We start from the raw sequence: 11518 nt of genomic DNA, 5'->3' as shown, positions 1-11518 counted from the left end.
ACAGGGTGCTCAGAGGGTTCCAATTAAATTTTATGCGCAGTGCAGAATGTTAAACTTTTTTTTATGAATGACTTTGTTTATTTTAAGCATAATTTATTTATTACATTTAAAGTTGTTCGTCGCCAAATTGTATATCAGAAATGTTGTGGCATGAACATGCTTTCGTCACTAGACTTTTACCTCGTAGAGTCTTTTTTGGAAGATACCTTAAGACTGTAACTTATAAATGGTACATTTTTTTTTCTTTTATAAGAGCAAAAGAGTGGAGTGGAAAATTGGTAAACAAACTGAAATTTGGTAGCTCTAGCTCTTGCAGTCTCTGAGAGATAGAAGCTTAAAGGAACAGACAAACATGGTCGGAGACTCATAAGCCTTTGAGGTCCTTTTGGGTGCTGGGAAAAGAAGAGAAGAGAAACAGAAACAGAAGCAGAAACAGCAACAGCAACAAGCGAGCGAACTCATTAGCCTACATGGCCGCATTTTCCGCCTACACATGTGGGGCATGTGGCATGTGGCATGTCACAAGTGGCACAGCTCGACTCGCCTCGACTCGACTCTATCCGACTTTGCCCCAAGCTGTGGCACTGTCTGCGAGCATGCTACCATTTTCGGGGGGGCATGCAGCTTGTTGCAGCTTGTTGCAATGTTGTCTGCTTGCTACACAAATACATACATATTTTGTTTGCTTAAATGCCGGAAGTGTTGCGGGTCACAGCAGGCGGCATGCGGCATGTGGCATGTGGCACGTTGACGACTGGCTGAACTGAACTGAACGACTTGGTGGCAACTGTTCCCCAAAATGGTTGCAACCTACAAATGTTGTCAGCACCGTACGAAATGTGTCTGCAACACAGCGATTGCCACTGCATGGGGCATAAACACACACATCCTTTCATTTCTAGACATGTCTGTGCATGCACGGCAAGCAGGAACGATCATGTTCAAGTTTACACAGACGTATAAATAGAGCAGCTAGCTCTCAGAGAAATTCAGGGCTAGAATTTGGTCAGTTATTATTTGACTCTAGATCCTGATTTCGTTTTTTATGCTAAGGGTCCCTTTGAAGTTTTGAAAAATAAAAATTGAAAGTTTTAAATCACAATTTTTCACTTTTAAATTTAAATGATTAAAAGTTTTAATCAACTCCTTATATCGTAATTAGTATAAAACAACACTTTAAACTTGTTTTTAAGAAGTTACATTTTCTTGTAAAAAATCATGTCAAATTATACAAAAATTTTGACCTGTAAAGTGGATAGATCCAAAATCTGACCAATTTCGAACTTTCATAACTTTGTCAAAACTCAGCCGATTTTTAAGCGGAATGTCATTCTGATCATGATTTGGCCTATAAATTGATTCTGCATTTAAATTTAATTAATTTTTTAATAAAAATTATTTTCCTCCTGATCTTGGTTTCGATGCTAAGGGTCCCCCCTTTGATATTTTGAAAATTAAAAATTTTTAATCTCAAGTTTTCACTTTTAATCAACTCCGGATATCTTAAATAGCATAAGACAACACTTTAAAACTGATTCTGAGACACTTCATTTTTTTGTAAAAAATCATGTCAAATTGTACAAAAATTTTGACTTGTAAAGTTGCTAGATCCAAAGTCTGACTAACTTCAATTAACCATAACTTTATCAAAAAAGAACCGATTTTCAAACGGAATATCATTTTGATCATGATTTGGCTTCTTAATTGATTCTGCATTTAAGTTTATTTCATTTTGTAAAAAATATTATTCCCCTCTAGATCTCGGATTCGATGCTAAGGGTCCCCCCTTTGAAATTTTGAAAATTGAAAATTTTAAATCTCAAATTTTCACTTTTAATCAACTCCTTATATCGTAATTAGCATTAAACAACACCTTAAACTTGATTCTGAGAGGTTTCATTTTCTTGTCAAAAATCATGGAAAATTGGACAACAATTTTGACTTGTAAAGTTACTAGGTCCAGGGTCTGACCAACTTCAAACTGTCATAACTTTGTCAAAACTGAATTGATTTTCAAACGGAATGTCATTTTGATCATGAATTGCCCTCTAAATTCATTCTGCATTCAAATTTAATTAATCTTGTAAAAAAAATTATTTCTCTCTAAGACTTGGTCTCGATGCTAAGGGTCCCCCCTTTGAAATTTTGAAAATTAAAAATTTTAAATATCAAATTTTCACTTTTAATCAACTCCTTATATTGTAATTAGCATAAAACAAAACTTTAAACTTGATTCTGAGAGGTTTCATTTTCTTGTCAAAAATCATGGAAAATTGGACAAAAATTTTGACTTGTAAAGTTGCTAGATCCATGTCTGACCAATTTCGAACGTTCATAACTTTGTCAAAACTCAACCGATTTTCAAGCGGAATGTCATTTATATCATGATTTTGCCTCTAAATTAAGTCTGCATTTACATTTTATAACTTTTGTTCAAAAAACTATTTTTCGTTAGGAAACTATTTGGATTTGTGTAAACGGTTAGTACCGAACCGAAAAGGTCACATATCATTAGAACTACATTTATTTAGTATTAGTATCAGTATGAACAGGAATTTCTTGCCAAATATAGGGAAGGAAGGCAATTAAATACTTTGCCTAAGACGGTCATCTGGTACTCCTCCCTTTTCGCCCCCCCCCCCTCCCTCCCGGCAGCCTTGTTGCCCCCCACTCCATCGAGCCGTCGTCAGCGTATGAGATTCCCACCAATGGGCACACACTTCAAGGCTCCAGGACGTCAGAGTGTCTGCTGATAAGCGCTGATAACAAAGGTAAACAAAAAGCGGAACCCCCCGCTCCACTGCCCTTCCCCTTCTCCAGCTGCCATACCGCACAGCCGAACTTCATACCCGCCCCTTTGCCCCGTCCCGTCAGTCCAGAGATTTGCTTTGGCGGGAAACGTTGCAATTCGTCGGCTGTGGCAGAGAAAAAGGCGCATGCGTCAGCCGAGTGTCCTTTTTAGCCGAGTGCCTGTTCCTCTCTCCTCCCCTCTGACCCCTCTCCCTCTCGCACTCTGTGTCTCGGGTCTAAGTATAAGAGCTGGCAGAAAATACTGGGAAATTTCGTCTGGAAAAACTCTTGTGCAACATTTCAACTTGAGCTGAGATCAAGTCGAGATCGTCAGCTGGCAGCAACAAATGTGGCCAAAATCTAAACGAGGCTAAGCGAATTTGCAATTTCAATTAGCGTGCGAGGGCAGTTCCAAAAGTTTAACAGATGGTATCATTTTAAAATTGTTTCTATATTCAAAAAAATTATATTTTTGAAAATAATATTGATTCTGTTAATTTTGATTCTGAATTTTTCAATTTATCCACAATTTATTCTATATTAAAAAATATTTATTTTTCAAAATTAAAATTTTGTTGAAAAATTTGGAAAATATGATTTTTTTCTTTCTATTAAATATAAATTTCAAAACAATTTAAAAAATATTTCATATGCATAAATAAAATGGCTTTTTTCTTTGATTCTATAAAAAAAGGCTTTTGCGAAAATTCTTAGTTATATTTCTTTAATATATAGTATTTATTTATTTTTATTTTTTTATTTATGCACGACTAAAAACAGTCAGCAAAGAACAAAATTACTAAGTATAAAAATTAAGTTAGGAATTAGAAATAAAATAAATATTAAATATATATTATGAGCTCTACAAAAAAAAAATTAAAATTATATCTGGGGTATGCAAAAACTATAAATGATCTAACATTTGTTAAGGTTTATATATATTAAAAAGTCGCCAAAATTCTAAGTTATTTTGTATAATATATATATTTTTAAATAACATGCCAAAATCGAATAAATTTTGGCTTGTAAAATTTTTAAAACTCACTGTATATCGAAAAATATTATATATATTTGCATAGCTAAATTTTGTTTTTAAATTTTAGGAACTTAAATAAATATATATTATGAGCTGTAAGAAAAATAAAATTAAAATTAGATCTGGGGTATGCAAAAACTATAAATATTCTAACATTTGTAAAGGTTAATATATTAAAAAGTCGCCAAAATTCGAAGTTACTTTGTATAATAAATATATTTTTTAGTACCATTCCAAAATCGAATAAATTTTAGTCTGTAAAATTTTTAAAACGCACTGTATATCGAAAAATATTATATATATTTTGAATAGCTAATTAAAATTAGATCTGGGGTATGCAAAAATAATAAATGATCTAACATTTGTTAAGGTTAATATATTAAAAAGTCGCCAAAATTCAAAGTTACTTTGTATAATATATATATTTTTAAATAACATTCCAAAATCGAATGAATTTTAGCCTGTACAATTTTTAAAACGCACTGTATATCGAAAAATATTATATATATTTTGAATAGCTAATCAAAATAAGATCTGGGGTATGCAAAAATTATAAATGATCTAACATTTGTTAAGGTTAATATATTAAAAAGTCACCAAAATTCAAAGTTACTTTTTTTTAATATATATATTTTTAAATAACATGCCAAAATCGAATAAATTTTAGCCTGAAAAATTTTTAAAACGCATATATCGAAAAATAATTTATATATTTTGCATAGCTAAATTTGGTTTTTAAAACTTAAGAAACTATTCGCTTTTTTATATTTATAATTTTTTTCGAATAGTTTTTAAGCTGCCCTCGCTGTCTTTTAGCTAGGTGCGTTCTTTGAGTTTTTGCTTTTGCTTGGCCTTGGCTTTAGCTCTGAATAATTATTGATTATAATCGCATAAATCTCACACGCGATCTCTAATTTGTGGCAGATGTTTGAAGGGCTATAAAAGTGCAGTTACTGTGCAATCACTTGAACAGTTATCGAGTGCTGCTTGGGTAGTTCGAAAGGTTTCCAAAAAAGGCAGCAAAAAGTGTTTGAAATGCAGTTGCAATTGTTGGCCATCTTCTGTTTGCTGTGTGTTCCGGTTTGGGCAGCTGAGTTACCCAGCAATGCCTATTTGCCACCAGTTGTGGCAGCTGCCACAGACACAGCCACTGACCTTGCCAGCGACCTTGCAACTGCCACAAATTATCAGGAGTTGGCGTCGTTTTTGGTGCCACATGAGCTGCAACTGTTTAGGCTGCCACTGCAACAGGAATACGCACTGGATTTGCCACTGGAACATTATTAAAAGATTCTTCATGCACTAAAAAGATGATCGACGCAAAGATATCCCGCACTAAAGTACCCCAAGTACTCCTAATCTTTGCTTAAAATGTCTGTAAAAGGAATGAATTTTTAATAAAATAATAATTTCCAATTTCCAATGCTCGACTTGAAAATACCCTTTAAATAGAAGTAATGTATTGCAAATAAACTGTGATTTGCTGTTTCACGAAAAATATTTTTTAAAACAATTACTGATCTTTTAATAGATAGCAGAAATGCTCGACTTGAAGATACTCTGTTATACAACGCAAAGTATTTCAGTTGAGTCATATTCAGGTGTTGTGTACAGTATAAAACATATTCAATAAATTTCTATGCATAGACTGATAAAAAAATGTTCTAAAATCATGTTTTTGGTCTCAGAAATAAGATTTTTGTTTTCAAAAAAGCGTCGAATACATAAAAACCCTAAAATTAAGAGAGCACATCTTGGTTTTAAGAACATTTCGAATAAGACCAAGTTCTTATTTTACGAATAACTGTTCTTAAAATTAAAAAATAAAAGATTTTAAGATTTTATAGATTAATAATCTTAGTTTTTGTAATTTGGTCCTAAAATAATCTTATTTTAAGCACAAAATATTTAAGGTGAATGTTCTTGATTCTAGAAGTTGGTCTTTTTTTCAGTGTACTTGTAAATGATGTTAGAAAATGAAGTACACTCGACTTGAAGATACCCTACAATGCACTCCAAACTGATATTTTTTTTTTTTTTTGTGTATTACCATATGCTCAATCACTATAAATATCACTACTCAACTAGAGAATACCCAACAATTTACTCAAAATATATTATATATATCTATGAAGTGCATTTCACTTTATTTTACATTTTATATATTTGTTAATATTAACTGGAACTGTGGTTGTAACTATAAAAGCTCGACTGAAAGATATCCTGTTATATAATTTTTTATTTCTAAAATATTATTTCTTAATTGCATTTCTTTCAGGGTCTACGGAAAGATAAATATATTGAAATTTGTTGTGTTGTAAATGGATGTAAATAGAATAAATAAGATATATCACTGACATATTACAACTTTTGTATTAAACTTAATTTTGTTTGTCACAAAAATGTATATCAGAAATTTTGGGGCATGAACATGCTTTCGTCACTAGACTTTTACCTCGTGTAGGGGTTTTTTTTGTGTGAGACCTGTTTTCTCATAAATTTCTATTGTTACAGGGTGTATTATAACAGTTGCAATTGCAACAGGAAAGTGGGAAGAAACAGGAAGTCAACTCTTTGTCATCGGTTGCACAACCGCAACTTAATCCCTGTCCACAGTGCAAAGTTACACTTCCTCTCCCACCTTCCAGTCAGTCAAAACTTTTGCCATACTATATGTGTGTGTGTGTGTGTATTGTGTGTGTGGTTTAATCAAGTTTCGCCACTTAAGTTTGCGCTCAGGTGGAAAACACTCAAAAGCCGCCTGACCGAACTGAAACTGAACTCAAAACCGAAACCGTAAACGTAACCCAACCCCCCTTCCCCTTCCCCTACTCTCCCCATCCCCCTCCCCACACCTCTCTGCTCTACTTCTGCAAAAGTTTGACTGCCATTTGCAGGGGTGGCTGGTGGTAAAAGGGGGGCTGTACTTGGGGGGGAATTCAACCTGTTACGCATTTGGTGGCTGCATATGTCAGTTCATTGTTTTATGGCCACTTCTTCCTTTCTCCTTTCTCCTTCTTCCTCATTCACCTTTCTTTCACCCTACCACCCCTCTAGAGAATTCTCTGCCTCTTTTTCTACACTTTTTTGCTAAACACCTAGAGAAAAATATGAAATGAAAAGGTCGAAAATAGCCTAAAGCGTTAGAACATCTTACTTAAAATGACAGTCAAAAAAATAAACAGAAAATTGAACATAATTTCAGATCACTCAATATCTTAAAGTTTTAAGTTTATGAATTAAATTTTTAAGTCAAAAAGTGCACTAAAAATTTCCATCTTAAATTATAAATTCCCTAAGAATTTAGGCAATGTGTGAACTACTAATTTATTTATTCGCAAAAAGATTTTACCAGCTATGGAGGCTTAACTATATATTAATATAATATTACCTTTGCTCCGCTAGAACCAGTTGAGAATTCTAAAGAACAAAACTTAAAAAATAGCTATAAAGTCGATGTAATTAGACATGCAAAAATTATGTCAAATAAGTCATCGAAGAATTGAGTATTTTTATGGTGATAAATATCTAAAAATTAATTAAATAAAACCAGATTATTTTTTACTTAAATTACCTACCTTAATGCCATTTAAAACATAACTAGGCAATTTTTTGTATTAAAGCAATTCTTCTAAAATTTTAGGAAAATCTTTTTTTCAGAGTGTACGCTGCCTTATTTTTATCTTTTTATGCTTTCTATTTTTTTTTTGCTTGACGGCAACTTTAAAATCAATTAAATTGAGTGCCAGCATGATTGTGCAAAATGATTGTGCAAGTAAGTAGCTCTACACACACACACACACACACACACACACACACACACACACACACACATGCTCATTAGATTGATGGAAACTAAGCAACTACAAATAAAGCTAACCCAAACAATTTGCTAAAAATGCAATTGATTAAGATTATTTCAAGGAATTTACTTCTTTAAGAGTCAAACAAACCTACTGCCATGAATGTAATTCAAATTAATTATTGGTATCTGATATACAGTAAGCTACTTCATCTAAAATACAATTTATGGCTCTTTTTTCAAATAATATTTTATTAAAAAAGGTATATTACTTCTAAGTACATGATCATTTCATTTTATTTTATTTAAAAATAGATTTAGCTTTTTTCAATAATTATTTAATAATTTTTTCGACATTAAGAAGCAATTGTTGCTTGGGTTCAAAAACATCAAAAATTGTTTTTTTTTAAATAATAATAAACGCGTTGGGATTTCTAGGTGAGATCAGAACTTAATATTAAAGTAGGTATATCAAAAAAATTTAAAATAAAAACAATCCCAAAGAGCCGCTTTTCCAATTTAATTTTAAATTTTAGCAGATATTTTTAAATTTGACATTAATTTCTATACATTTTACATCAAAATATCTTTGATATTTCAATCAAACCCCCAACTAGACATTGAAAAACCGGCCCTAAATTTGTTAATATTAATAAGAATATATCATTAGAATCATTCCCTTAGGATGATTAAAGAATTTAATAACTGAATCGAATATAATGAGTGAAAGAATGGAATGCGATGATGATGATGATGCAGATTATCCAAGGAATGATAATGGAACGCTTAAGGAATGGTTTTGCGAATGTATTATGATGTTGAAAATTTACTTAAAAGAATTCTACTGGGAGCTGCATCAATATTTAGTGCTGTTTCTTCAAGTAATATTCTTGAAAAGGGGCAAAATGACCTTGCAACATATAGCGCAGTTCAATGACACCTGCGATTGGATAACTGCCCCGATTAGACGTATTATCTTCAATCCCTACGGACCCGAAAGAGTTTTATTAACGCGCGATGACACGGTGATGTTATTTCTTGATAAGGATATGGATGCTATAAAGTTGAGGTATTATTATAGAAAATATATATTCATTTGAATGTTATTAGGGCATTTCTACAGAAAGGTCCACTATGTCCAAAAGCTTTACGTTGAACAAAAACTCACCTCTTGAGCAATTTTCTTTCTGATTTTAATTCAAGTAACTTTTTTATTAATTAGATAAAATATATAATATTAAACAACCAAGTAACAGAAGAATTGGTTAATTTGAATTAAAAATATGCAGTATTCTTTCATTTATATAAATCTTTTAAAAATGTACTTCCAAAATGGGAGTCTGTATTATAACGATCATTTAAAAAAAATTTCTCTTTTCTATAATCAAAATGCAAGGAAAACGTTTCAAATTTAGAATAAAAATTTGTTTATAATTTAAAAAAGTAAAAATATTTATATACATTCATACATAAAAAATAAAATAAGCAAATATTTTTTAATTACAAAACATGTAATATAACTTTCTTTATTTCAAAGCATTTAAAAAAAATTTCAATGCATTTCACATAGTATGTCGTTTTTTAATATTAACTCAAGACAATTTTTTATTTTTGTCACGTAGCGTCACGGCAGCATTTGGTTATATCTTCTGATTGAAAAGGTGGATTCAATTCATTTTTTTTTCTTTATATACTCCAGCAAAATACCTTTTTACTTATAAAGAGAAACTATTCAATAATTTGACATTTTTATAGTTTTTGTCACGTAGCGTCACGACATATTTTTGCTTATATCTTCTAACTGGTAAGGTCGATTGTTTTCATTTTTTTTTTCTTAATATTCTCCAACTGAAAACCTTCTCAGATATTAGATAAAACTTTTGAATAACTTGACATTTGTATTGTTTTTTAATATTTTTTTTGTCAAATTTTGTCATTCGATTGTCACGTAAGGTCGCAATATATCTAAGATAAATATACAGCATGTTAATCGATTTTTTTTTGACATCACTAGATATTTTAGACAGTTGCACATCAGCTGCGGAGCATTTCGACCCTGGACCGGAAATGAGCTGGCTGTGGGTGGAGCTGGTGGCATCTGTCTGTGGTATCAGGGTGACATGGAGATGCCACACGAGTTGTATCCATTTTGGATCAGTCTGCAGAATGAAGAAGACTTTGTGCTGAATCTACAGTGGCTGAGGCACGGACATCACTTCGCCTGTGCTCTGCTTTACGCACGTTGCATCCAGTTGTGGCAACCGGAGACGCTGCAAGTGATGCAGGAAATCCAGATGCGATATGCCGATAGTTTTCTCTGGGCATTGAGCTATCAACCGGACATTGAAGAGCTCTTTCTCTTCTTGAATACTGATAAAGATAATAGTGATGATGATAATGATAAGGTTGATTATGACAATAATGATGATTATGATGGTAATGATGATGATGATGATCATGATGATCATGAAGATGATGCTGATCATGATGATCGTAATGATAATGATGATCATGATGATGATGATGATGTGGAAAATGATAATAATCATGAGGATGATAGTACTAATGATTATGATGATGATAATGATATGGATTTGATAGGTAGTTGGCACTACGATAGTTTTCAGGATTGGGAAGTTCAGATAACAGGAACGCAGATCTTGCAATCGGCTTGTTGGACAACTCTCGGACATTTTCTGTTTGTGGCAAGGAACTGTTGCAAGGTCTTTAGTTGTACTCCCCATGCGGAACATGGAATATTCCTTAATCCCAGGGAAGAATGGTCCGTGGAGATCGCTATCGATCTCTCATTTATCGAGATCGATGGCCTGCGCTACAATTGCAGCGAGCCGCAGGCATTGTCTATCGATCCGTGCAACATCCATGTGGCAATACTGCTCAAGAGGCAACCCTATTTACTGCTCTGCTTGCATCATGCCGATTTCGGTTGCCAGATCCGTTTGACACCACTCCAAGTGATCCAAGTGATCGGTGCTCATCCCTGTTTCAATATCTATCCCACATGCTGCACATTTGCCGCCGATGATGATGTCGATAACATGGATGTCACCGATAACGATGACGAGCAATGGGAGCAAATGAAATATTCCCTGTTCATCGGCTGGTCATCGGGCTACGTGCAACAGGTGACACTCGGGGACACTGATGCGGAGGAGACACGATAACTGTGGCAGTAGAATACCCTGCAGTTTCGATAACAATCGATTAATCGCTTCTAATAGGTCAATTTATCAATGCTATTATAGAACAAACAATGAAATGTCTACAAATCTTGTAAGCTTGTAGCATTTTATCGATGAACTACAACTGCATTGATCGACTAACAGATACCCTATACATGGAGTTGTTTTTTTTAATTATTATTTTTAGTGTATTTTGTGTAATTTTTGTAAAACAAGTATTCCATGCAGTTGTGATATTAGTCGATTAGTCGAAATTTTTAGCTACTTCTCTTAAATATTACAATTTTATAATAATTTTGTTTTTTAAATGGCGAAAGATATAAATAAAATGCAAGCCAGATTGCTTAATTAATGTTCAAACAAAAGCATTTATTATTTTTAGTTTATTTTTCACATATTTATTTATTTATTATTTAATGTAAACTAAGTACAGTGGAACAAAAGTAATGTGTTATAAGATTTAAAATAAAATCATTTAAAATGGCTTTAAGTTAAGAAGTAAGATAAAATTATGCAAAATTTTTAATTAAAAATGAAAGTATATAAAAAAAAATAAAATTAATAATTGAAAAGTATAAATTTATAAGATTATATTTGAATAAAATATGAATGAATGAGAACAAAACCTGACCAAAAAATGTAGTGGGTCAAATAAGCTGTGAGCCACTGTATATGTGTATATATATA

At 32.4% G+C, this 11518-nt stretch overlaps 1 protein-coding gene across 1 annotated transcript; it reads left to right on the top strand.

Moving 5' to 3' along the window:
- The first annotated feature begins 8533 nt into the window (after positions 1–8533).
- LOC117784584 (aladin-like) lies at positions 8534–11114 on the top strand. Its single transcript, XM_034622351.1, has 3 exons — positions 8534–8697; positions 9643–10027; positions 10163–11114. Exons 1-3 carry the CDS (start codon positions 8534–8536, stop codon positions 10811–10813), a joined length of 1200 nt encoding a protein of 399 aa, XP_034478242.1. The 3' UTR covers positions 10814–11114.
- Positions 11115–11518: the final 404 nt, after the last annotated feature.

The sequence above is a fragment of the Drosophila innubila genome, chromosome X, assembly GCF_004354385.1.
Source record: "Drosophila innubila isolate TH190305 chromosome X, UK_Dinn_1.0, whole genome shotgun sequence".
Lineage (NCBI taxonomy): Eukaryota > Metazoa > Arthropoda > Insecta > Diptera > Drosophilidae > Drosophila > Drosophila innubila.
This window is presented reverse-complemented; position numbering and strand designations above follow the sequence as displayed.